This window comes from Poecilia mexicana, unplaced genomic scaffold (assembly GCF_051168715.1).
Source record: "Poecilia mexicana isolate PSO_F unplaced genomic scaffold, ASM5116871v1 scaffold_23, whole genome shotgun sequence".
NCBI classification, from domain to species: Eukaryota; Metazoa; Chordata; class Actinopteri; order Cyprinodontiformes; family Poeciliidae; genus Poecilia; species Poecilia mexicana.
In genome coordinates, this window is record NW_028263392.1 from 12,793,989 (window position 1) to 12,821,491 (window position 27,503).

At 40.1% G+C, this 27,503-nt stretch overlaps 1 protein-coding gene across 2 annotated transcripts in view; it reads right to left on the minus strand.

The window, feature by feature from the left end:
• Positions 1–27,503, minus strand: part of tmcc3 (transmembrane and coiled-coil domain family 3) — a 42,108-nt gene that overhangs the window by 3,954 nt on the left and 10,651 nt on the right. Inside the window, exons 1-3 of one of the 2 annotated variants that reach the window (XM_015000803.2) lie at positions 19,943–20,609; positions 1,649–1,819; positions 623–1,413 (exon numbers count right to left, since the gene is read on the minus strand). In XM_015000803.2, the coding sequence (XP_014856289.2) occupies positions 623–1,413; positions 1,649–1,819; positions 19,943–19,945 (965 nt within the window). In that variant the 5' untranslated portion in view covers positions 19,946–20,609. Of the gene's footprint in view, positions 1–622; positions 1,414–1,648; positions 1,820–19,942; positions 20,610–27,503 lie in introns of those variants that run through there. The other variant, XM_015000802.2, reaches the window with a different exon arrangement.

A 27,503-nucleotide genomic window follows, 5' to 3' on the forward strand; every position in this document is an offset into this window, starting at 1 on the left:
GTTTCATTCATTAAGTGTGACACAGCGCCCCCAGAGGTGAGACAAAGCATTGCACTGCGTTCATTTACTTAAAAACCTAATTTATATAAAAGTCAAGCAGACATATTGATTTTCTCTCATCACTGTTAGCATCTGTTTCACTTCTCGTGTATTTTACTTGTAAGGATTAAAGGTGAGGCTCTTAAAGAGCTTATGTTTGCAGATACAATTAATCCTAACACCAGGTGTGACAACATGAGCTTTGAGCTTTGAGTTTTGTTCTTTCCACAAAACACAAACAAAACACTCTGAACACTGCACAAACACAAAATCTTACCAAGTATTTTGGTCTAATTCCAGAGGAAATATTTCAGTATATCTGACATAAGACAAAACTAATTTATGAGTAACTTTTCAGAAAGACATAGGGGGAATAACATGGGAAAATAAATATAAGTAAAATAACCTGTCTGTGGAACTTTTTTTTTATCAGTATTAAGGAGTTGTTGAGTGAAACAAGCTCCTCTGTGTAAGTTGGTCTTGTGTCTTGTTTTAAACAACATTTGCTCCAGAAACTGGACCGAATCGTCCTGGTCAGATTTTGTTTGCAGTGACCCTCAGTGGTTCTTCCTGCGCTGCTCACCTGTATCTCTCCTCCTGCATCACCTGAGTAAAGTAGGCGTAGTCTCTTTTGAACTGCGCGTTCATGGTGTCCATGTCCTCAGCCAACTGAGTCTGAGCGTCCCTCACCTCCCGCACCATGTCCAGCACCTCCAAAAGCCGTCCGCTGGAGTCGGACCTCCCTGGACCCCCCGACCCGGTCACAGACCCCCCCACCAGGTTCCCATTGGAGTCGGCCGACGCCGACGTGCCGCTGGAGCACTCGTCGTCGCTGTGGTACTTCGAGGGTTTGGCGACGGCATTGGCGCTGCCGCTCAGGCCCCGGGACGCCCCGTCCGCCTGCAGCCCTGAGCCGCTCTCCATGGAGCTCTTCAGGTGGGCGATGTTGTCGGCGCTGCCGAACTTGTTCTTGATGAGGTTGGCGATGTCGCGCGACTTGTTGAAGAAGAACGGCGGCGAGAGCGAGACGCCGGGGCCGATGGTTCTGATCTTGTCCAGCGCCGGGTGCCGTCCGGAGGAGCTGACGTCCCGCAGGCTGTCGTCTCTGCTGTGAGAGGCCGAGTCCTTGCTGCTGCTGCTGCTGGTGTCCTTCTGGCTGTGCTTGCCGTTGGTCTCGCCTTCCTTCATGCGCCGGTGGTACTGCTCCAGCTTCTTCTGCAGACTAGCGATGGACTGCGCAGACTTCTGATTCTTCTTCTCAAACACCTGGCGGATCCGGGCGACCTGCTGCTTGTCGGCGTTGTTCATCAGCTTCAGGTACTCCGCCACGTTCTGGTCCCGCGCCTCCTGCTCCACCTTGATCTGCTCCGTCACCTGGAGTTAAAGCCAGGAGGAGGAAAGCTGGTCATAATTAATGCTCGACTTTTCTCCTGTTTCGCTCATCAAACCCTGGAGACGGTTAAAAGGTTCAACCAGGCCTGTCGCAATAAATCAATTTATTGTTTCTCTCTTTTTCTTTAAGAACTGGTTGACAAACAGTTTTGACTCTCCTGAATAACTGGATAAGGCTGAAACACAACGAAGTTTATCTGGATGTGAGTAAACGCACCTTGAGGATCTTCTGCTGCAGTCGATCGATGCCGAGCGCTCCCTTCGTAAAATCCACGCCGATGCCATCGTCTCCAATGCTGTCCACCACGTCCAGGTTGGACTCTGAGGCGCCGCGTCGCATCGGCACCGGGATGCTGAGGGTGTTGGCATCGTTGCTGCTGCGCTCTGCCTGCGGACACAGAAAAGGTGGGGTTTTTTTATCCTAAAAATGCTAAATATATTAATATTTTTGTTCAGTTTTGGCTTAATTACTGCTCTGAATATGTTTTCTTTTCACCAAATGTTCAGAGTCTGCATAATGCAGTTAACAATTAATTGACTACTAAATTACTTGAGAATTATTTAAATAATCAATTAATCACGATTAATCATTTCAGCCCTTCTGGAGACTCTGCAGATGAAAGAGGCTCCTGTTTGCCTTCAGACAAAACTACATAGCGTCAAATGACAGATGTGTTCGGGTCTGAAATGATTAATCAGGTTATTGTGATTAATCGATTATTGAAATAACTGTCAACTAATTCAGTAATCGATTAATCGTTAACTGGAGTACAACAACAACTAGGAAAAAATGCAGTTTGGTGAAGAAACAACAGTAAGTAAGCCAAAAACTGCAAAAATGAAATACAGTTTAAATTTAACATAAGCACCTTTGTTTGTAAATATGTTTTGTCAAAAACTCCTCAAATGGCATATTTCAGCTTCCGCTGGTTCAAATTCGCTAAAGGAAATCTTTGCTATGGCATTTTAGACACTAAAGAAAGAAACTGAATTATTTGTTTATTCCATCATTAATGAATTTCTAATATTGTATAAAAAGTTTTAAGCGGTTAAATGAAAAATCTGCAGTTTCTTTGTCCAATTAATTGATAACTGAAACAATCGTAAGCTGCAGGCCTGGATGAGTTATGGAGGTTTTCTCTCCTCCCTGTTCCGCCTCTAAATTAGTCCATCTAAAACTGAGGAGGAAGTGGAAGATCTCCAGGACGCAGAGCTAAACACGAATACCAAATGTGAGGATTCTTCTGTTTAGAGAGCCGATGAAACGGGCGCAAAAGGCAGTAAATCTGTTTTACGGCTGCACAGCAGCGAGGAGCCCCGGAGCTCCAAACAAACAGCCTCCGGTGATTCTTGTTCACTGCGCCGACAAAGGCAGAGGATTACATAAGGAAACCTAAAATATTACTAATTCTGGTTGCCAGGGAAGCGAAGCAAAGCAAGCTGCTGACATCCCCCCCGAAGGCGGGTTTTTATCCCCCTCGCAGAGAGAGACGGGATGAATACGTGCCACTGTAATTGTGTCCCGTGGTTGAGAGCAAGGCAGTCTGTGGCGCAGCCTGCAGAGTCAGCATTCACCACCCATCACAGGCCCACAGCATCAAAACACAAGCGCAGCATGTTTGGATGAAAACACAGACAGATGCAAGTCTGAGAAACTGGATCCTCGTGTTGTCGCTCCAAACAAAACATCCCTCGTTATCGGTTAACACCGACCCGTTTTCCTTAAATTCAGAGTTTGACGGGGTGTGAAGGACGTTCTACGACTTTAATTGTTACACAGTTTTAGCCATTTCCCTGTTAAAATCTCTGACAGGAGTTAAAGCAAGGCTTCTGTCTACAGTATAACCAGCCTGGTCGGCTCAGTGAGGGAAAGAAAGCTTAGAATTACATAAGAGGCAACAGTTGTAGGTTTACAAACCACAGTGGGGTTTCTGAGTCCAACCCTGGAAATTACCCAACTAAACACTGCAGTTGGAGGTGTACAGATAAAAAAATCTCGTGTTTATTTACTGGAGCTGAGCAGCTTGCAATAAAATGCTTCAAGGACGTGCGTAATTCAGGGCTAAAACATCTACAAATATTAAAATAATATGAAATAAATAATTATATTATGCCTTACCATTGCTTTTTTCTTTATCAACACTTTCTGATGGCATCGAAAGCCTCTCAGGAAGTGAATACCATATATGGGTAATGAGCCAGACCACCAATCAGCTGCAGTTTATAGGAAAATGCTTTGTTTTATGCAACATGTCTATCCACAAGCAACATTAATTCAATAACTTCTTGTTCCAAACTATTCAGTCAAGACAGCCAGCTGCAGCTGATTGAGTTCCTGATGGGTTAATGAGCATCTGTGTATTCACAGTTTGTGTCACAAGTGTAAATTCTCCACCGCAGAAAATGAAAGTGAAGCCAGGTTGAACAGAAGAGCACTTTTAAATGACTCCATAGAGTGCCGGTTTGTTAGGTCTGACTCACAGACATTTCTTTTGACCATTTCGTCCTCTGTGGACAAGCCACTGAATAAATATTTACTTTATAGAGTTAAATTCGAGCTGGAGACTTTGCTGTGCAGTAAATACTTTTTGCCTTGGGTGGTCACTGTGTTGCACAAGTTGGGTGATTCAAATAAACATCATCACTCTGCCACTTCTGTCTGTAATCTCAGCTGTCTTGTAATCCGCTTGTTTTTTTTTTTTGTTTGTTTTTTTTTTTCTAAAAAGATAAACGAGATAAATTCTCCTCGGGTTCAGATATGAGAAATAATCCATAACAAAACCAAAATATTTGCTCCAGTCTCTCCATCGCCGCCTCTCAGACCTGAACAGTCGCAGCGTTGTGTGCGCTGCCTCTGCTCTCCCTCCACGCGTTTAAAAGTAGGTCTGAGGGCACACATAGCGAGCATATGTCTGAGAGGACGCACGTGCCCGCTGTACAGAGCAGATATCCGGTCACTTCTCACGATGCGACCCTGCTCTGCACTCTGGGCATTTAGAGAATTATACAGATGGATGGACATGGAGCCAAAACACACAAGGACGTGTCCCCACGGGAAACCAGAAGGCTGCATGCGTGCTGCGGCTACAGAAATTAAAGAAAGAAGAGTTTAAGCATGATGTGAGCAGAACAGAAAAATGTCGCAAGTGAGCTTTTCTTTCACAAATGAAGAATCGATCAATAAATGTAAAACCCCGACGACTTAGGGGGTTCATGTACGTCTCATCTGGTTACTGGGTTCATCATGTAAAAGTAAAAATGTCACAAGTCGCATTTCTGATTTCAGAAATGCGACACATAGAGATATGTGAGAACAGCTGCAACATAAACAAGTCGGCGAAAAGATAATGCATTTTCTCACCACCTGAATGTCAACAAAGCAGAAGACCTGAAGGGATCCTGAGGCTTCTGAATTATTGAGTGAAGCGAATCATTAAAGCGCGTTGGCAGCAGCTAAAAAGTGAGAAGGTTTTATTGCAACGGTCTGAGAGAGAGCAGGCGGATCATTGAAGTTCAACTACTCCCTGATGGTTGCAGCAGTTTGTGCTTAATTTCCATTCACTTAGTCCAATAAGTGGATGGATAGCATGTCATCCTGAACACTTAAGCTTGTTATGTTTATTAATAAGCCTAACTGGAGTTTGCGTGTTTCATGTAGCAAATGTACATGAACACTCTTGAATTGTGCAGTAAAAGATGCAAGATGAGGCAGGAGGCAGAGAGCTGGTTTGCATCAGGCTTTTGTATTCAAATTAAATGATTAGAAACATGAGCTGTCCTCTGTACATGAAGAATATTCAAAGTCTGGCAGCTCATCTGGCCTCAGGGAGTCAATGGCAGCATGGAGGAAAACAGGAAATTCCCCGGAGGAAAGAAAAAGCTCCTTCAGTTGGTCCCCAGACGGAAAGGTGAGCCGTTTACCGCGGCCTGCAGTCCACCGATTTATTTTCCACCAACACAAACCAGAGGAGGAAACAAATCCGAAACGAGGAAACCGTGAACAACACAACATAATCCCCGCCCCGTCACTCGGCTAATCAGGCTGCAGCATTTTGACAAAAACCAATCAGCTTTACGCGGTTTGATGGACAAATCAATCCTGGACGTTTTTCCATCAACTCCAGGCCGTTTGTGGGGAATTTGGAGCCGCTTTTTCTTCAGATAAGCACCAAACATCAATGTTATTTAGCAAGTGTCAGCAGCGGCTGCAGCATAGAAACTTCACCGCAGCCATGAATATTAATGAGCCGATGGGACGTTGGAGAAAAGGTTCAGGGTCCGGCGAAGTAAAGCCAAAAAACTCAATAATTAATGTGTAAATAGATGCTTAAAAGCACAGCAAAACGTGCCGTCAGCTGTCTAATGGCGTTGGAGAGACAACCGAGAGGCAAAACAATTAATTAGGTGCTCTTGATTCAGGGGCAAATGAGTGCTTAAAGCAGCGAGTGTGACAGATTACACCACATTAGTCATCCATTAGTCGGGCCGAACCCCGCGTGGGGCCGCGCTCCATCTGAACCGGTGAGCCAGATTAATACTGGCAGGGATGAACTGGTGTGTTGGAGCGCCGGGGAGGAAGTAATGGGATTGGGCGAATCCCGATCAGGAGACTTAGAGGGCGAGGTGTCTATAAGTGGGTTAGTGAGGACAAGCGCAGGAATCTGTCACATTAACAACAGAGTGGAGTCATGTGGAGCAATAACCGCCTCGCGCTCGGATGGAGCAGGAGGCCGGTACTTAACGTAACCACGACAACGGTGCTCAAACAGAGAGAAAAGGCACAAAAACAAACTCAGTTTACACATCAGCAGGAGCGCAACAGCAGCAGAGTCGCTTTGAGTGCCATCAAAAATCCATTTAATTACTTAGAATATTCAGCTTTGACATAGAATTAAACTAATTTTAAACTTAGAAACAAAAATCTTTAAGATATATACTTATTGACATCATAAATGTGCCGTATGCCTCCATTTAGGGGGATAATAACATTTCTATAAACTTTTCTTACGTCTTCTGATTTTGTGATAACGTTTAAACCACAAGTAGTCCCTTCAAAATAAAAGCATTACAAGAAGTTGATCATATTTTATAGTAATTAAAAGCGATAAGAAAACAAGCAAATAAAGGAACGTAGAGTTAATTACAAAACTCAGTTCACCAACTGCAACACATTGCAAAGATTAATTACTGATTTTTCAAGCCTTAATTTTGGTTAATTGTGATGATTTTCAGCCTGCAGCTAATGAAAACATGACATTTAAACCAATAAATTAAACATTTAATGAAAAGTATGTTTAACACCAGTGCTATTTTCAAATGGTACTTTTAATCTGTCATTATCTCTGCTTGGAACATAAACAAACAATTTAGTAGCTGTAATAAAGCAAAAAATGGCTATACCAACCAACCTGGCCCCATCGCAACAATAAAACTGTTGAGTTGTAGCTGAGAAGATAAAAAGAAAACAGACAAATGAAAAAAATAAACACTTTACCGAAGTGTTTGGTGGTGATAACTGATGCCTTGCTCATCATGCTGACCTCCTCCCACACTCTTCCTTTTTCACCAAACACAACATCTCACTGGACAAATATGGAGATGCTCTCAGGTATCATTTAGATACTCGGGTTTTCGCAGGTTAAATTCGCCAAGGCAGCTCTGCTCCAGGAGCCAGGAGAAAACAACAGATCCCTTTTTATTTATGACTGCGCTTCCTGGGGGCTACAGAGAGCGCTCACACATGAAGCCTCATGCGTCACTCTGCCGAAGGAGAAGGTGGAGGTTACAGGAAGGAGCGCACCTGCAGGTGAATTCAAATCAGGCTACAAATAAATCAGATGAGAGTGGCTGGTGAGAGGAAAAATCAGGATGCAAACATGAAATGAAAATCTAGTTTGGTTTAAGATGAAGTGGGGAGGAGGGGATGTGCTTTGACTTCATCAGCCTGCAGGGGAAACCCTGTGGGGCAAAGGGGGAGCTGCAGAAAGACGCAGCTCCCTGTGGGGGGAAATTATCCAGAGAATAACGACCGAGAAAAAAACAGCCATGGAGCAGATGGAAAACGAGAGCAAGTTGAACCCTCACTGCCCCATTTCAGGGTTTTTATTGGGGGAAGAGTCAGAATGCTTACCTATTGCGCAGCTTTTTAATTTCCTAAATCTATAAAATGATGATAAAAACTATTTCTCTCTGTCAGAAAATGGTATTCTTACAAGAAAATATTTTCTTCAAGAAAATAAACACCTTAAACATAGTAGGATCAACGTAGCAAAAACCTGATCAGATCTCAATACATAACATTTAAATATTGCATCTGATTTTGGTATTCATGTCAATTTATCCTCTCAATAAACAACAGCTTTCATTTCTACTTAATTATTCCCTCTTATTTTGAGATTTTAACGTATATGTTTCAATGTAATGTCTTCAGAAATGCTGACAAGGCAAATAAGCAGAGTCTTAACTTCACCTTTGCCCTCCCTACAGTTACTGCCTGCATGCAGACTTACACCTGCCTGGGGCCAGTTCGGGGCGGGCAGCAGCCTGTTGGGGCGGGGCAGCGGAGAGGTAAACAGCCTGCATCATAGCTTCAGCGAAGCACCGGCTTCAGGTCTGAACTGGCGTCTCTGCAGACATGCCTACGGGCCGAACTGACGGCGGGCAGAGCAGGACACGTTCCTGTTCTGCTGCTCCGTTCGAACACGGATCCTAAAGACGGATCGCATCGAGCTGGATTGTTTTCACTGAGTGGATTGACCTAGAAATGTTTTAATTGGATAGTTTCTGACTTTATGCATTAAATATATTTATAAACTCAACACGTGCGAAAAAAATGACTGTAGATTATAGACGTCAACACGGTTATTTAAAATAACCTGTACATGAAGAAATATATGTGTGTATATAAAAGAGTTTTGATTATTTCTCCTACCAATTGTGGAAACAGTCAAAAGAAGAAAACCTAAAAAAAAAAATTAAAAAAGCAAAATAGATAAAAAATTAATACAAAAATTTAGGGGGAAAAAATAAAAAACTAAAAATTAAACAAAAACATTGATAAAAACAGTACTGAATAAAAACAAAATGTATATTTTAAAAATAAAAAATGCTGATACATAATTAGTGATGAACAGTTAAAAATTTGTCAAAAAAATACAAGTAAACTGATTCACAAATGTAAGAAAATATACAAAAATTAAGCAACTAAAAAAAAAAGATTGAAATATGTTCTTCATGACGCAGAGTGACACAGTTAAGTCAAACCATCTGCTTTTGATTGATCCTGGAAAATAACCGCCAGCCGGCAACAATCAGAAACCAAAGATCGGTGAAAAATATCACAAAAACGAAAAGAAGTTAAGCAGACTGCATTCGCTGCAGGATGTTTTCAGATAAAGGCCGAGTAGTTGTGAGGCAGAAATGTAACTTTAGCTGCAGTAATTAGTCAGGTCCAAAGGGTATTAACTTCAGCGCATAGTGAGAGGGTGAGAGAAAGAGAACTGGCTGCTTCTGACAACAGAAACCCAACAGATGTAGTCACAGCTGAGATCTCTAAATATCTCCGGAGGTTTCCGACAACACATTTACAGGAGAACTGCCAGGCGCTTTACTCCAACAGGTACAGCATTCACTGCCTTCATCTGCTTTGCATTGTGGCGTTGTTGATTTGTTTCCAGTCCAACCCTGCGACCGTAACGTCTGCAGGTTCTCCTTTATTACATGCGAAAACGACAGCGGCGTGTCACGCTTTCTGTCATCGGGATCACGACAGAACAATGACGGGTGTCACTCTTCACTCTGCCTTCACCATGGCAGAGATTTTTTTTCCCCAAGCCATCGTGTTCACACAGTCAGAGTTGGAGTGCGATGGCCTCTGAAAAGCCTCGTTAACAAACCACAGATGGAGGGATGAAGGGCGGAGGGTCAGAGACCAACTGAGACTCGCTGCTCTCATCCTCCACTCACCCGTTTCCCTCCGACACTCAGAGCAAATTTAAACTGTGACGGCTAAAAGTGTTGCTAGGGGAAAACGATCGCTGCGGACTCACTGGATGACGCAGATGGCCGCAGCGCAACAAGAAAACAACAGACTTCCAGGTACTGAACGCATCAGCATCCATTATCCGCCTGCGTCGTGATCAAAATAAAACTCCTGCTACTTTTTCCATGAAATTCAGAGTTTTCTACTGCTATCTTATTCTTACACAGGCTTGTTACACAATTTGCTTTAGATTTCTGCTAAATTTGTGTCTAAATCACCTCTCTTAAAGCTACTCTTGCACTTTGCAAAACGTCCTGTTTCCAGGTTTAAATCTTTCTCCAACATCGAGGGAAGAAACAGCCAAATTAAGCTTTTTAAACCAAAGAAGAAAAGTAGGCAGCATTCATCTCTGAAAACCAAACAGAGACAAGTTGTCATTTCTTCCAGCTTCATTTCAGCCATGGACTGGATGGGTTTTCAGATTAAATGGCCGACGTGGCTCCTGAAATGGGCAGCATTATGCTTTCCAAGCACATACAACTAACTATGTTAACTTCAGTTGCTATAAAAATGGTATATATATCAAATATGACTTAAAAGAAATTTGAGTTTGTAATTTAACGCCTTTAAATTGGGCCTCTGTTGCTTTAAAAACTCCTACTCTTTCAGGAAGTCATCACAACATGGCTCCTCTATTAAGGTTGTCTCATTCTCTGTTACATTTCTGCTTTAGTAAATGAGGGGGAAAACGATGAATACAGTAACTTTTTCAATTGAATTCATGGATTTTTCCAGAAATCTGGAGTTTTTTCTTGCAAACTTTTACTTCTCTACTAGATTATTTCAATTTAAAAAACCTGAATTGGGCAGCATGAGTATCAGTGAAGCTCCTCTCTGGTCCCCTGCTGCTGCGCTAATCAAATTAAAAGCCCTTCATAATTTCTGCCAGAAGCCATGACAGCTCAGTTCATCTTCAAATGTAGATGATTTATTTCACAATCCGAAGGACGATTTCGGCTGAGGAGTGTTAAACTACTTCAAGACTAGTTTGCTTTTAAGTAAACAAAACCCTCTGGGGCAGATTCCAACCACCAGAGCAGAGGTCAAAGTTCATATGTACAGTAAATGGAATTAATCCACTACAGCGGTCGACTGATGACACAGAAAGATAACCCAGTGGAAGCATAAATCACACCTCAGCAGAGAGAAACACGGAGCTGTGGATGGATATCGAGCTAAAAATCAATGAACTGCTGGCAGCTCGTTTACTATCACGAGTCTGCAGCATGGTCTAATGATGTGGTAGCAACACACACACACACACACACACTAAAAATATGAATAACGACATGCGAGTTCACCGCAGCGTGGGAGCCATGCGGTTGATTGTATTACATGATAACACGCAGTTTGGGACTCGATACAACGGAGGAGAAGTAGTAATCCTCCGCTCCTGCTCTCCGCTTCATTCGTAATCTGAGATTTAAAGCTCTTCTTTCCAGGGAAAAAAGATTATCCACTGCTGCTTTCTTCTACTCAGACAGCAGCCAGAGATACGAGGACAGATGTGAGCGTCTGAGGAAAACGACAGGAGCAGCCAAAGGGATTCAAAGGACAGAAAGGAGGAGGTGAAGCAGATCAAAACTGGCAGAGAAAACGTGAGATAAAAAAAAGTCAAAGGTCAATGTTTGAACTCCACAAGTCAGAATCAGATCAGAGCTTTCAGACAACCAGCTATGTTGGAGTTCATACTGTGGCCTTTAAACAGCAAAATGTGTCCAGTTTTAAAATGTAATCACCGCGTACAGGTTGCAGTTCAGTCCTTGGCCTTTTGTTCTCATAAAGCTCATCTGAATCAATCAGCTGAGCTGCAAAACAAACAGAAACTAATCTATAAACAATCCGAGAGCAAATCTCCTACTGACAATAATCCAGCAACATCAACAAAGTACAAAACTGTAACAGGGCTTCTCCAAGTGTATTATAAGCCTGGCGGGTCACCAGGCTTTACTTGTGCCCCCTCCCCCAGGCTTAGCATTGCTTATTTATTTAAGTCTTTTTAAAATGTTTGCATTTTTTAAGACTTTATAATTGGTGTTCAAGTATTAATGTTACAATCTTTCAATACACATAATTATGAAGTGATATTTCAAGTTTCTGTCAACTTTAAACATTTTTAAACTCAAAAACACTTTGGGCCGCTGGATAAATGACTGGCCAAACACCCAACCACCGGGCTTAGCAAGTTCTCTGGGGGAAACCTTGATCTAATGTTTAACACTTATCAGTATTACATTTTCTTTTAAGTGCAACAAATTTAGATTTTGACAGATTGATAAACATAAATACAAGAGTTTTTTTTCAACTCAGCAAAATGTAGATCAAAAGTAAAAGTGGTTTGGTGGTGTGTTTATTTTCAAGCATTTAATGAACTGGGGAAAGAGAATCCAAATATTTCAGTAACTGATCTATTAATCAAGGACATTCAAATAAATAAATAAAAAATCACCAATTCCTGCCTCTGTCTCTGGACAAAAAAACTGCTCAAAACTCGTTTTACAAAGTAAAACTCAACTGTGTTTAAAACGGCACAGTCCCATTTCTGCTGAGGGAAACCCATGACAGCAGTTCGTATAAAACAGCTTCAACATTCACATTTCATTTCTTCTCTCTCTTGAGGCGCCACAGCAGCTGACACATGTGTCTGACATCAGGGTCAAAGAATTTTGCTAAATGTTTTCACTTGTTTTTCAAACTTGCTTTGGGCTTTTTTTAAATATCAGAAACTATGATACTTGAAACATAATGTCCTACAAAATTAATTCACCTTCAATAAAAACTGTGCATCACTGTTACGTATTACCATTAAATCAAAACGCAGAAGGAAAGTGAACCCCGCTCAGGTAGCTCTGATCATCTCCCTCTGATTCAGACGGACAGTTAATGTTTTCATGTTCGGTTCAGTGCAGCAGCTCTACGTTAAAAGCAGCTTCAGGTTCGCTTCAGGCGAGACAGGACAGCGACATCTGGGCTTCACTTGGACATTTTACACAGCCATGGTGAAGTGGAAAACGTAAACAGGAACAGGAAACGGATCGACGTTATAAGGTTGTGCCAAAACTTCTGGGCAGCATCAAGTTGCTGCTTTCCACGAGGCCGACTAATCGCCCCTGCTTTGTTTTTCCTGAAAGGAGAAATGTTAGTAGGTCAGACGTGCTGACGTCACTTTCCACATTTGAAGTCTGAACCGCATGTCGGCACGGCAACAGACATTTACACTCCAATTTCATTATTTCTGTCACAAAAAAACATAATTCAAAAACAGCAATGCATATATTTAGAATTCTGATGTTCTTGTCCATATTTAACAATATCTCCTCAACTAGAAGCAGAAAATTGCATCCTTCATATTTATGAGAACAATAAACAACAATTTCTACTCCAGATCCTCAGATATCGACTACATATAAATAGTCACACCAAGAGGAACCACATAGTGTACAGTCCTTTCCGTTTTTAGAAAACAAATGTTTGAGCTCTCCATGATTCACAACATAACACTGCTCTGAACTCACAGCACACACACACACACACACACACACACACACACACACACACACACACACACACACACGGCGGCGGCGCAGCATACGCTCCTCCAGAGCTGAGGACGCTGAAATGTTGACATGAGTGTAAGTATAGCCCAGCGGCTTCATTCAGACTGCGTGGGAGCATTTTAAAGTGTCCCCTGGGGATTACATAACTGGACTCTGCAGGTGTCAACGGGCCGGGACTCTTCAGTTTTATAACGAGGTGTTGCATAAATACGTCCTCCGTTTAAAACAGTCCTCTGTGACTATTAGAAACGGGAAAATCCCCAGAATCAGAGACGTATCGGAGTATGTAACGGCGTTAAAAACTATTTATTCAAGGAAATATCCATACAGAACCTTATGTATTGGTCATTTTGTTAGGATTACACACTTTCCTGCCAATATTTAATACTTTTTAGCCATTTTATTGTTAAGATAGATAAATTAATAATGGATTTACACCGTGTGAAACCTTGGTTGTTAAATAAGTCCACAAAAAGCCATGATTAGGCCAACTAACATTTGCTGACTGTTTGGGTTCAATGTAGGATATTTATTATATTTATATAGTTTGAGTCATGACTTTTCAGTCTAACTTTTTCTATAGTCTCAAACAGTAAATACTGTCCAGCAGAAAATATCTGAATCCTAATCATTGTGTGGCTGGGAGGGAAGAGGGAGGCATGCTTCTATTGCTAAAACTCGTTTATCTGACCATCAATTCCTAAAAAACTAAATTATGAAATCGGGACGAGCGGCTACTGGATGGATCACCTAATCTTGGACTTCTAAACCAGTGTGGCTCTTTGGACCTTCTTCAATGACAGCATATATTTGTGTTTATAAATGACGACAGAGGAATACGAATATGTCCAAACTTATTACGCCTTAATAAGTTTGACTAAAAATGATGTTTTTAGTACAGTGAGATTTTTCTCAAGATTGTGGAAACATTGGCGTCATCATTTATTTGTGGCTCAGTGACTATGTCATGTTTCTTTTTGTTTTCTTTTTCTTTTTACTATGGACCTCTTTTGTGTCTGAAATAAAGATTGATTGATTGATTGATTGATTGATTGATTGATTGATTGATTGATTGATTGATTGATTGATTGATTGATTGATTGATTGATGAAGAATCATTTGATGTTTAGGTTGGAAACTGTGCGTTTTCTTTGCACCTTTTTCCACAAATCTCTGGTTCCTTTTTTACCTTTTGCTCTTTTGGGCAAAAGGTTTATGTATTTGCTTAGCTCATAACCCAAAAACTGAAATAAAGCGGCGTTTCTTTCAAAGAAATGTATCAAATTTCCTACAGTAGATATTTACCAAGAAATATAAGTTGTCCTTCCTAAAGGTCATTGAACATTAGCGACTCTAAACAAGTTTTATTCAGCTGGACTGACGGTAAAAATGGCTCTCAGATGTAAAAGTTGCAATCCTGAACATGTAAACAAGCAGAAGTTATTTATGAATGAATCTGTTGGAAAGTTGGATTAAGTTGGATTGCAGCGGGTTTCAACAGCGAGCTCAGTGAAAACCAGCCGTGAATCAGCTTTCTATCATGTGACTCAGGGCTAAAAAGCTGCATGAGTGTTAGCCCAACCCTGGATCTCTTTAATGGGTTCAGTATCAGTGTGTTCGTTAATCCACTCTGTGTTCACACACAGATCACCGCCGCTGTGCGTCTGTTCACTGTCAGCTTAGCCCACTCCATCTGTAATCCAAAAAGCCTGGAGAGGAGGATGGACTGGATGAATGTTTACCTTTAAAAAATCTAGATTACTCACATTTTACTGCTGCAGCTTCCTCCTCATCCCTCATCTCGTGTCACTTATTCCTACAGCAGACAGAGGGAATCGCATTCCTCCGGTTGCCCTGACGACAGAGGCGGCTCGGTGGATCTGGCCTCGCACCTCGCCGTAATCGCACACAAAGTGAGTCGAAGGCGAAGACCATCCATCAGAGCCCATTCAGCAGCATTCACTCCTCCCTCTTTGTTCAGTCTGAATGGCCCAAACAAAGCCCGGAGCTCAGCTCATGGCGGAGGACCGAGGAGCAGACGAGGTCTCGCTCTCTGAGCCGGCTCTAAAACCGGACCCGACACAAAAGCTGCTTTCTGCTATCCAGAAAGGAAGATGGGAAGCTCTGATCCAGCCTGGTGCTTTGAAGAAACTCCTAGAGTTTCTACTCCTGCAACTGAAAGTTCTGGTGATTAATCGATTTCCATTTACTACCTAAGCCGTTTTAAATAAGAAAACAAAATGTAGTAACATAGTAGAACAACTCTGCCTACTACTGCAAAAATAAAAGAACATATTTTTTGGTAACACTTTATTTGAAGGGATGTGCATAAGACTGACATGACGCTGTCATAAACATGACATAACACCTGTCATGAACATAAAGGAGTCTTTATGAATGTTTATGACTGTTATCATGAAGTGTCATTGGGTAAATAATGACACTTTTAATGCAAAGTTGCTCTAAAAGTTGCATAAAATGTCCATTAAAAGTGCCAACTTTGCATGATTTTGTAAATTATGATAATTTAATGCAAAGTTGGCATTTTTAATGGACTTTCAATGCAACATTTAGAGCAACTTTGCATTAAAAGTGTCATTATTTACCGAATGACACTTCATGATAACAGTCATAAACATTCATAAAGAGTTCTTTATGCTCATGGCAGGTGTTATATCATGTTTATGACAGCGTCATGTCAGCCTTATGCACACACCTTCAAATAAAGTGTTACCTATTTTTCTTGTCTAAGTAACGGGAGCCTGTTTACACCCAGCTGACCGGCAGGGTGCAGCAACAGGTGGAGCATCAATCCAAGACTCTGTACAGCCAGAGAAAACACTTTGGTATTTTATCTGACTTTTAAGTTACTTGAAAATTGTGGAACAGCGTAATTTTTTTTTTTTTTTTTTGCAATAAATAAATGCTTGGCTTGCAATCCTGGTCTAAATTTCAAATATCAGCAACTGTTCAATTTGCTTCAGTTTTGCTGCACACAAAGATGGATTTGTAACTGATGGGGCAATTTATTATTATTTTCGACCCAAATGAACTAAATGTGTAAACAAACTCGATGTGCCTGTTTGTAGACTGGAGCTATTTTTGGTCGTGTTGAATAAATTCCCGTTGGTTTTGTGCCAGAACAGCGAAATTAAAGCATCGGGGAAGACAAGCTTCCCTTTAAGGAGCCTGACAAACGCGCCATTTCCCAGAGGGAGCAGCGTCAGGAGCTGGGAGTTGGAAACACACCCCCGTCCGCTTTCCTCCCTCCTCAAAGAGAATGAAGTCTTTGAAAGCGTCTGAAAGTGAGCCTAGCCGACGCATGAATTATACACACACTCAGACACACATACCTGCACGAGCTGACCTTTTAGAAACCAACAGTATTGATGTCTGAATAAACCAAGTCAACACTAGTTCTGAACAAATCCTTTCCTCGCTGGTATCAGTTCCTTTTTCACAGTGAAAGTGAGGTAAGTTTTCAGCTTCCTTGGTACCAAGAGGTTGGTTGAAAACTCAAAAATCTGATCTATCTCCTGTCAGTATTGGTGAGGCGCACCACAGAGATGAAGGAAGATATTTAAAGAGAAACTGTATGTTCTTTGACAAGTAGGTGGTTCATTCAGGCTGCAAGAGAAAACCAGATTATCAGCAGATAGAAGGATGACAGAGCACAGAAAAGTTGCTCTATTTGGTGTTGGTGCAGATTATACCAAAAATAAAAACAATCAGAATTCAAAAGAAATTTCACCTTCGTCAAAATCTAATCCTTCAAGATTTACGGTGCGGGAAAAAAGTTGTAAAATTGCAACATTTGTTATATTTTTAGCCTTTGTGGTTGAATTGTTTAACACAAACTGAAAAACGATCCAAATTATTTGAAAAACTTGTTCCCCCACTCTCCTGTAGTGGCGCTGCACCAAGAACCCCTGAAGAAAACAACACAAAAACGTCTAAAGAAGACAGGAGCGCAAACTTCCTCCTTCCTGAAAAGTAACCATAAATGAAGTAGCGTCAGATTTTAGCGGTTGTAAGATTTCTCTCTTGTCTTTAGCAAAAGACCACGAGGCATTTCTCCCTCCACGTTTGTTTTAGTTGTGTTTGCCCAGAATATTCTACTTCCTGCTTTTGGACCAGCCTCCGGTCAACTTACCATTCACATATGCAATTAAACCAGCACCAGAGTTCACTGTAACCCTTCCAGACCAAACGTGTCAGCGAAGATCCAGCCAAATATTCAGTACCGTAACTCAGCCACACTTTGAGCTATTTGAAAAATTCCAACGGTTTCTGAAAGGAAAAACGTTGCGCTTTCAAGCAATATCAGGTTATTACGGTAATGTCACTTCCGCTGTAGCAGGGAGTGAATGAGGAGCGCTCTTTTAATAGACGGTACATCGTGAAAATAACTTGCTAAATATTGAAGGTTCCAGTTCTTATGGAGAAATAGGCAAATATATTTATTCACAGGACATTTAAAGAACTGCGTACAATTAAAATAAGCAAAAATATCCAGGCGGAGATTTGAAATTTAGGATTAAATAAACCGACACGTAGGTTTTTAGATGGACCAGAGCTCACTGTTTGGATCCCCACCAGAGTTCGACTGCACATTCACATGTCCCCAAACAAACAAGACTTACAAGACAAATGAACTACAGTTCAATTAAAGCAGACTAAACAGGGCTGGTGTAAAACAAATACTTTTTCAGAGCACTGTATGTGTTGAAGTACAAATCACTGGAGAAATGAAGTATAAAGAATGAATGATTGTTTGAAAAAGTGACGTTTTAATTTTGGCGGGTCATGAAGCTCCACTTTTATCTTTTCTTAACCAAACCACCAGGTGCTGACTTGCAAAAATAAAATCCACTCGTGTGGTGCCTTTGAGCAAAACTTCATTTCACATCAGAGCTGCTCAGCAAAAAACTGCTTCCAGGTGCAAACAATGGAGAGATGCGTGGCCAACCACACGCATCCCCTCCACCAGCAGCCACTGAATGGCTCATAAAAAGTGTCATCAATAAAAAAAATGTCAGTACATGTTGTTCTGCGTCCCACAAGGATACCTGCAAAAACACTCCCCGCCGATGTCTCACACCACTGCAACCCTTTTCACTGTAATTCTCAAACCAAGTGCGCCCAGAAGCGTTTATTTGGGGCTTTTAAAATTGCTCCACACTCAGCGGCTGTGAATTGCAAGGCAGCACAAAAGCAGAGCACTTCAACGCCATTAAAACCCGCTCCTCGTTCAAAAGTAAGCTTGATATGTCTGATTCCAAAACCGGGACAGAGAGGAATTTATCTGTCATTTTACTCAACGTTGAGGAGCTGCAACACCGACACAAGCAGGAGATGCGTGGCAGTCATACTGACCGCTGGCTGCCGTCCAACAAGGAGCACGGCTTGGGGAAACGGCCCACTCCCCTGGTACCACTTAAACGCCCAATCAATATCCAGGGATTTTATGGTATGCAATAAAGAAGTGACTTAATCGTCTGCATACAGACTGCTACTCAAATAACCAACTGTTGAGGCCAAACCTTAAAATAGATAACACTTGTGTGTTGTCTCCTTACAGACTAGAGGAGATACAAACGTATGTTTATGGCAGACTGCGGGAATCTGGATAAAATACATCAAAAAAGGACTGGGTTAAGCTGCCAATTTGGGTTATTTCTTGTCAGAATTCAAATGTTCAAACTTCCTTAAAGTCCTTATTTGTCCTTTCTATAAACACCAAAGATTAATATGAATTTACGGCAGATATTTTTTCAGTGAACAGGCTTGTGATACAGAAACTGTAAAAACTGGAAAGACCAGAAAGAGGCACGGAAAAGCAGACGGGATTTATAGATCGATGATGGACAAACAGAACAATGGATGGTTTGATGGACAAACAGGTACGAAGACTCAAACAGAGCAAAGCAGGAACAGATGGACACCAATAGGCAAATGAAAGGGCAAACTATTGGATTGTTGGGCAAACAGACAAATAAATGGGTTAATGAATAAACAGTTGGACTGAGGGGTAAATAGAGTGAACGAATAGACACATGAATAGATTTCAGGGCAAATAGACGGACTGATGGAACAAATTGATGAACGAATTAGTGGAGAAACAGAGAGGCACATTAATGGACTGATGGACAAAAAGCACAGACTACAAGTGTCAAACCCTGGTCCCCAAGAGAAGATGTCCAACTTTATGTCTCTGCATCTACACACCTGATTCACAAGGACATTAGCAGGTATTTCAGTCATTAGATTCAGATGTGAAGGACTTTTGTCATAGAAAAACAGAGTGTCCTCAGTCAGAGGCGCCTTCAAATTCACTGTAATACAATCTGCTATAGGAGAACCTTTCTGCCCACATCCAGCACCATCTACTACAATAACTCTTTAACAAATGCTGAATTAATGAATTACAGCAACATTTAATTTCCCTTTGGAATCAATAAAAGTAATTTTGAACTGATCTAAATCCAGACTGTGTAGTACCTTGTAATATCCCGTCAATTCATGTTTTACATGTAAGTACTTATATTACACATCAACATCAGCTGTTTTAAGATGTGGCTAAATTTTGATCTGAAAACAAATTAACTTTGGCTTAGAGATAAAAAAAAAAACATCAAAATATGTGCAAAATACCAATATATTGGTATTGGTAACTGGCTGATATGTAAGGAAGAAAAAAAACAAGAATACATTTTATGTAAATGAAGATAGTCTTTTTCGAATAAAACATGTCAGGACCTGTGGTTGGCGGAAAGCAGTAGACTGTAGAAACTGGCTTTACCAATACACATCATTTCAATGCCAAAACATCTGTCTGTAATGATATCAGGGAGTAAACGTTGGTTAGCTTACGTTTGACAACTTCGTCAGCAGCAGAGAAAGCCATATTTACCATTTTCCAGCCGTTACAGTCACCGTATCCCCACTTCTCCTAAACTTTTCACCGCAACGGCTCAAGCAGGTCCTGGCATAATAATCAGAGAACTCGGACTGGATCCCCCGTTTCGCTGTCCGCGGTTTCAAACGTGACAGTTGACATGTTCGGAGCAACAGATGCCATCACGGCAACGGCCGCCGCGCTCCTGCTGCTGCTGGAAAGCGACCAACGGCGGAGAAGATACGGTCCCTCCTCTCTGAGCTGCCCGCCGCGGTAACCACCTCAGCCCAGCGAGCCGGAGAGACACAGTGTGTGTTTAGGCCCCGCCCTCCCCTGCAAACTGGAGGGAGGGGCTGAGGGGTATATCGAGTACACCCGAATTTATTTAATTTTCTTGAAGAAAATATGAAAATGTCCGGAAATGTCCGGCCAGATCCATTAAATTTATGTAAAAAGAAGCAAAGACAAGCTGGGGGGAAATATTTTTAAGGGATTAGGAGTACCACAAAGGTGCGACTGAAACCATAGAGCAACAAAAAAAAATGCATAACAAAATAAGAAATTAAGCAAAATAGTCTAAAAATGTAAAAATAAATAAATAAATAATAATAATAAAAAATGCTTTAAAAAATACATGGTCTGACTTTCAACCGCATGAAATATTTTTGTTATTTTTCAGCAAAATTTGTCTATTTTCTATTATAACAAGTTTAAAGATACATTTTAACGAACACTACTTTCTTTTAGTAAGTGTAAGTAGACACAGATGTACACACAAAGGAACATAGTTCAGTACAGATGGGACAAAAAAGATTAATTGAAAGCACTCAGTAAATATACAAATATATTGGGGTTTGTGAATTAATATTCACTCATTTTAAAATGATTATAATTTAAAAATGCATGACTCATTTCTCCACAGTAAGGTCATTACGATCACTCAAGGCTATTGAAATGAAGAACATTTAAACCAAACTAAGTTTTTCCAGAAGAAGAAATGCACTTTCTACGTTTCAAAAACATATTCAGGGACTGCACTTGAACTACACACCTAATCATTCAAAATAATGAACCTTTTCGCTAATGAGAATCGTGTTCTTGTCTCAGAGAAAGAAAAACACTCAGAAAATTGTTGGCTTGAAAACTGCTGTTCAGAATAATTTGGTAAATCACATTAGGGATAAAAATAAGTCCATGTATATATTTTAACAGGAACAAACCTTATCTGATGAAGAAAACCTGCTGAAACACAAACTAGATTAACGGACTTTGGTCATAAAGCAACATAACAACAACAGATATTATCCTACTATTGATTACTGAGGGTTATTGTTTACGATGTTGTTTTTGTGATCACTGGTTGAAACATGTAAACATGACACCAACTTTTTATGTGGACCAAAACAATGGTCAAATTACTCCGCAAAGGCCCAGGGGTTTGAGCCATAAATGATTTAAAGACACAGTAGCTCTCCTTTCAACACAATGATAAACTCTCCAATTAGTTTAGATGGTTATTGTGCCTGTCATACGATAGTTTATTGTCCAAACACACATTAAAAATTCATCCTCAGAAGACGAGACCTCTGGTGGAAACTCTGAAATTTAATAAAAAAAACAAAGAAAAGACACTTGGTATAATCACTTCCTTCGACCCATCCATTGTCACTTTTCTTGCTTTCTTAATTCACACGGAGACCCGAAGCCCACTTTACAAGAACAGCAGGTGAGTCATGTGCCTGTTAATCTTTGAGACGGATGTGCGAGTGTTGACAGGTTACGTGCTCCAAGGCCCGGTGATTCAGCCTGCAGGCCACAGAACGGCACCTGGTGCTGAGGCGGCCTGCAGGGCAAAAAGCTCTGCCGCTGAAATTTTAATCTGATCCCAGCTGAGTCAGACCACGTAATTTCTGTTGGAGCCTGAGTGCATCTCTAGGCGGCTCTTTGCTTCTCCCAGCTGCGATGAATCTTTATTACCTTATTCGCTCTCGGTCCATTTCTCCTGGGTATTGGCGTATGAAATTCATGCTCATGAAGAGGAGTGTAAATAGGTAGAAGGCTGGGAGTTAATTGCTGCATTTAATTATGTGCAGATTGGAGCACTCTTTGTACTTTAAAATTGATTTGTCTGAGAGAAATTATCGGATGTGGGCTCCCAGGAAACAACTTCAGCCTCTAAGTGCCGTTAAGAGCAGCTCTCTGCAGAGCTGCACGACACTTACAGGGAGCAGGAGTGAAAAACAATAACTAGAGAGCTATTTTCCCTCCTGCTTTGGCTCCATGAGAGCAAATAAAAGCACAAACACCACAACTATTGATCAAAACAATCCTCATGATCAATAGAACTAGCGACTGGGTAATTTTTTTGTTCCTTTATGCTACGGCTGGACAATAAATCGATAATATATTGCGATATCAGTAGATAATATGATATCTGATGGAATATTCAATTCACTGAACTCCAAACCAGAACTGCACAGCATTCTGGGAGATGTAAACAGCTCAACTAACTCAATCAGTCACTCAATTTTTGGTTGCCTAGCAACTCACTAACTCTTTAGTTGCCTAGCAACAACTTGCTGAGTAACTTGAACAGCAACAGTTTCAGGTTTTGCCACTGTGACTCATAACTGCTTAAAAATAAAAAAAAACACAATGTGGAGAAAATCACCAATACTTGATGCTCCCTCTGAAACCACTTATAACTGCCTATTTTAATAATTCAAACACAAAATATACCTTAATATGGATTAAAACACACATGTTAGCACTATTGCTGTCGCTAACAGCGTTTTTTTCTCCGCCCTTGACAGGTCCAGCCAATAAGAACAAAGGAAAGTGAATGGTGCTTCTGGATTGGCTGATTTGAAAGCAGAAGCCAATAGCGCATCAAGTAGAAATGTGTGACGTTATTTCAGCTTCTGAAGTTGTATTTTCTTCTACAAAAAAAAAATCTGCAAATATTTATTTTCTTGTTTCTTTATTTTATCTATGTACAATTTTTCTTTTTTCTTCTTTAAATAGAGTTTAAAAGGTGAGTGAGATTAAATAGCTTTCTACTTCTCCCTACCTCCTTTCTGAACAAATGGTTATTAAAAAATATATTATGTTATTTGAATTGTGAATATGTTTGAAATACATATGAAAAAAAACACCTCAATTCCACACTGCAGCAAATGCGCAACAGAACGCAATAAAATAGCATTTTATACACAAACCATAAGTGAACTGAAGGATCTCTGTCAAGAAATGTGAACAAAACTGCAAACCTTTATGTTTAAATAGAGCATACTTCACTTTTACAGCGACTGTAAATGTTGGGAATTTACGACCACCAATGGAGGCCAAAACTCACATGTGCGTCAAAGATTCAAGCACTTGCGTGTATTTCTGAATTCCACATTGCATATCACATAACACTATTGTTCTCTTTCCCCCATCATGAATGTTTGTGTTCTTTATGGACTTCCTGCCTCACTTCCTGTCTCTTTCTTAGAGGGAACATCCAGTTTGACCTCAGAAACACCAGAGACGTCTGGAACAGAGATCTGCAGTCAGTAATCTGTTGGGTGTAGGATCAGGATGTTGTAATGCACTCGAGGAAAACCTGGATGTTCATCCATGCAATAATGACTATCGGTTAACTGTTTATTTGTGCAATGGCCAATTTTTAAAGTGTTCAGAGAAAAAAATCTGTGGGGATGAACTCCTTGGCCTCAAAGTTATGTCAGACCATCTGGACGTAGTTATTAGGTATAAATGAGAATCATTAGAAGGATGAAGAATTCATTATTCTTTATTGTATTTTGAACCCAGGAAGTGGTATTTGTGGTTTCTCTAATTGTTCTTTTGAATCTAAAACAACTTTTTAAATCAGGAGTGTCAAACTCATTTTCATTTTGAGCCACATCAAAATCATAAATTCTCTTAAAGGGCCGGTTGCACCAGAATGCATTGATAAAACCCATTAAGAAACGGTTAAAATATTAATAAGGAACTGCCTCCCAATTCGATGCGGAATATATTTTACCACTGATAAAAGTCCCTCCAGGATTTTGTGATTTTTTTACAATAAAAATCACAGATTTTTTTGGTACTAATTTAGAGAATTTTGAGAGTTTACGCTTATCTATGACGTTAAATGTGACTTTTTGTTACTTGGCACATCGATCACGAGCTGTAACCTGATATTAAGTAAGGCTGAGGCAGCAGTGGAGTAAAAATAAGACATACTGCCACATACTGATCAGGTATTTAATACTTAAGTAGCCATCTAGGTACGTTTTTGCTCTAGCTTGAGTGATTTCTTCTTTCGTTAGAAAAAAAATACATGAAAGTTGTGATATTCTTGATGAGTTGCTTTTTTATTCCATTCAGAAAATGTAGCAACAGATGTTTCTTCCCGTCTAAAAACAGACATTTTTAATTGATTAATTACTAACTTCAGAGCCTCCCCGGTTTGCAAATCGAAGGTCCATTAATCTCCCCCAGTGTTGACGTCATTCCTGCTCTGCGACGTCACTGCCTGCATCGGTTCCTCTACCTCTGGGTTTTTCAACCAGCATTTAGGTGAAGACCAAAGTGAGAAGAGAAACTGGGAGCTCAGTGATACGTCAGGCAGGAAGGGAAACTCTGCAGGGCAGACTGTTCAGACATGACAGTCAGCTTTAAACAAATATTCCCATCAAACCGCAAACCCTCTCTTTAAGAGATAAGAGAGGGTTTATTCAATAACTGCTTACAGAAATTTGCATTCAAGACGGATGAAACCTGCTGTAATGTCATAGTAATTTTAAATTCAGTCACCGCTGTGGGAATGTGTCGATATCCTGCAGAGCACAGCAGCAGAATAATAAAACTCTCTGCTGGGTGGATGTTAGCATTAGCATAACTCCTCTTTCATTCCTGGTGTCAAACAGGCTAAGGACAGATTTCTCACATGTTTTATCAATGAAATTAAAAGATAGACATCCACTCATATCATAACTGGAGGATTACTGGAGTTAATACATCTTAAAATAAAGCAACATTTTCTCACCGCAGCTCTTTTTTAATCTCTCCTCAAATGGCAGCGCTCCTAATAAAGCTGCCAAACCTCTGCACATTTTATCATAAGTCAGTGCCAGACATTTAATTTTCTTTCAGGACGTTCCTCCCTCTCGTGTGAATTTCTCTTCCTGTCCCTATCGCTGTTGATTTTATCACTCCTCTCATGACTTTTCATTTTATATTAAACTGAGGTCTAAAAATATATCATCCATACCTCAATACCGCAAAGTTCCTCCATATCTTCATTTCTCATCACAGAAAGTGTTGATTTCTCACATTCTGAGCGAGAAGTTATTTTTCTAAATGTCTCAGAGTGGAAAAGATATTTTTCTGTTGCATCCCGGGGCGGTTAAGAAAGCGTGGGTGACTCATGCTTTTAATGTCAAACTGTGGGTCAAGAGCAGGTCAACTTGTCATCATCTTTGCTGCCCTGCAAAAGTCAAAATTTAGAAAACTTTGGGAAAGGACACTCACGTTCTCCAGAATTCAGTAAAAGTCACAAGACGAATAAATCTTTCCAAAGTAATTTTTGTTTAATTTACGGTACTCTGCAGTAAATGACCAGATGTTTGCAGGTTTCAGCAAATTAAATTTAAGATTAAAGACTGTTTTAATACCAATGTTAAGTGAAGCGGAAGCTTGAAAGAGCAATAAATAAATAAAAGGAATGGTTAGGAGAACTAGCTGCATTACAGTCAACAATAAAAAACTCTTTACGGCCTTAAAACTCACAATGCCAACGTTAAAAGGTTGTTTTTTTTTGTTTTTTTTTGCAGCTAGCCTCATGTGGGTTAGCAGTAGAAATCAGCAAGTGTTAAAAATTAACTTCGTCCAACCAACTGGCGACAAATTTGCACTTACTCCTGATATACACAAAAAAGCTAGCTAGCTAGCTAAAGAGCTAGCAAGGCTAAATTAGCAGCTGGTTAGCGTTAGGCTCAACCGCCTCAAGTCAGAGAATGAAACGAAGATGTTTAGATACAACCTAAACTTCTGTCCAACAGATTTTAAATTAATGTATTCTTAGGGGATACATTAATTTAAAACCCATTAATGTATTCTAGCCAAATTACATTTTAAGTGAAGGGATGCTAACGCTGATGCAAATGAGCAACATTATAATCCAAAGCCTCCAGTCTACAGCGCTTTACAAAGTTTTTCACTCCCCTTCAATTTCTTCGCATATTGTCAAATTAGGATTTTATGTGACAGAACAACACAAAGTAGTGTGAAATTGAATATTTATTTTCAAAATATTTCAAAACTATAATAAAACTCTGTATATGGAAAATTGGGAAGAAAAAAGCTATATAAGAAACAAATTTTCAGTTTGTCATAAATCATGTAGGGGACACAAAAGACAAACAAATATCGTTTTGACAAAGAAATAAAATTAATTAACTAATATTTCTGATGGTTTAATGTATTTAGTTATTTCATGACAGTCATGCTGGCAGCTGATTAGAGCAGAAAATGTTACACCAAGGGACAGTCATAACTGACCAACTCATAGGTTTTTTACAGATCATCTCCAACTGTCAAGCCCATAATACTGAAAGAAAAGGCACGTTTATCCATGTAGCACATTTCTGCAACAAGTCAACTGAAGGCACTTTCCATGATGAAAACATTAGAGTACACTGAAGTGACAGTACAGGAAAGGAAAGCTGGACTCTACTAAAATGAGTTTCTTAATATCTTACTGAGACCTTGGACATTTAATCCTGGAATAGTGAGGCTGACTTTTTAATTTTCTTTATGTGTTTTTGAAGATTCAGGTCTGAGATTTCAGTAGCTTTTAGCCTAAAAAGCTACAAACTTCATCTTTAGGTCCAAAAATAACTACTTCAGTTTTTTTTTGTTTTTTTTTTTTAAGAAAAGTTATGCCGCATCTACACTTTGATTTGTTCTAAGAATCCGTTCAGTGCTTGAATACGTTCATAGTTAGCTGTGTACCATCTGCATATTTCCGTTCCTGGTCAAAAACAACCAATCAGAGCCAGGAGGAGGGTCTTAGCGCTGTCAATCAATCTCATGTATGCACTGCTAAATGTGCTACTGGTGGAAAAACAACTTACAGTTACAGAAAAACTGTTTATCTGTCATGAATGAAACTACTTTACCACTATGTTGTGGTAAACTAGCTGTACCTTAGCAAAGAGCAAACAGGATTGGCAGTGCTAAGACCCTCTCCCTGGCTCTGATTGGTTGTTTCTGACTGAAGTACTTCTGCAGTTAGCACTGGGAGAATTTTTTCACAGATTATCTAACTTATATTATACTACCATCAAGAAAATTCTAACAAAAATGTGAAAAACACATTTAAGTGGAGCTTTAAAGCACTAACATGATAAAAAAAAAATTAGAAAATGAGAACAAAAAAAATTTGTTCAGAATAAAGTTTTTTTTTTTTTTTTTAAGATTGCTTAACATGAAAATGGTCACATTTGTGAATCTTGGCCTCCGAAGGCAACATTTCATAGAACTACAAAGTTTCCACCAATATCCAATTGCAACAGAGACTGGA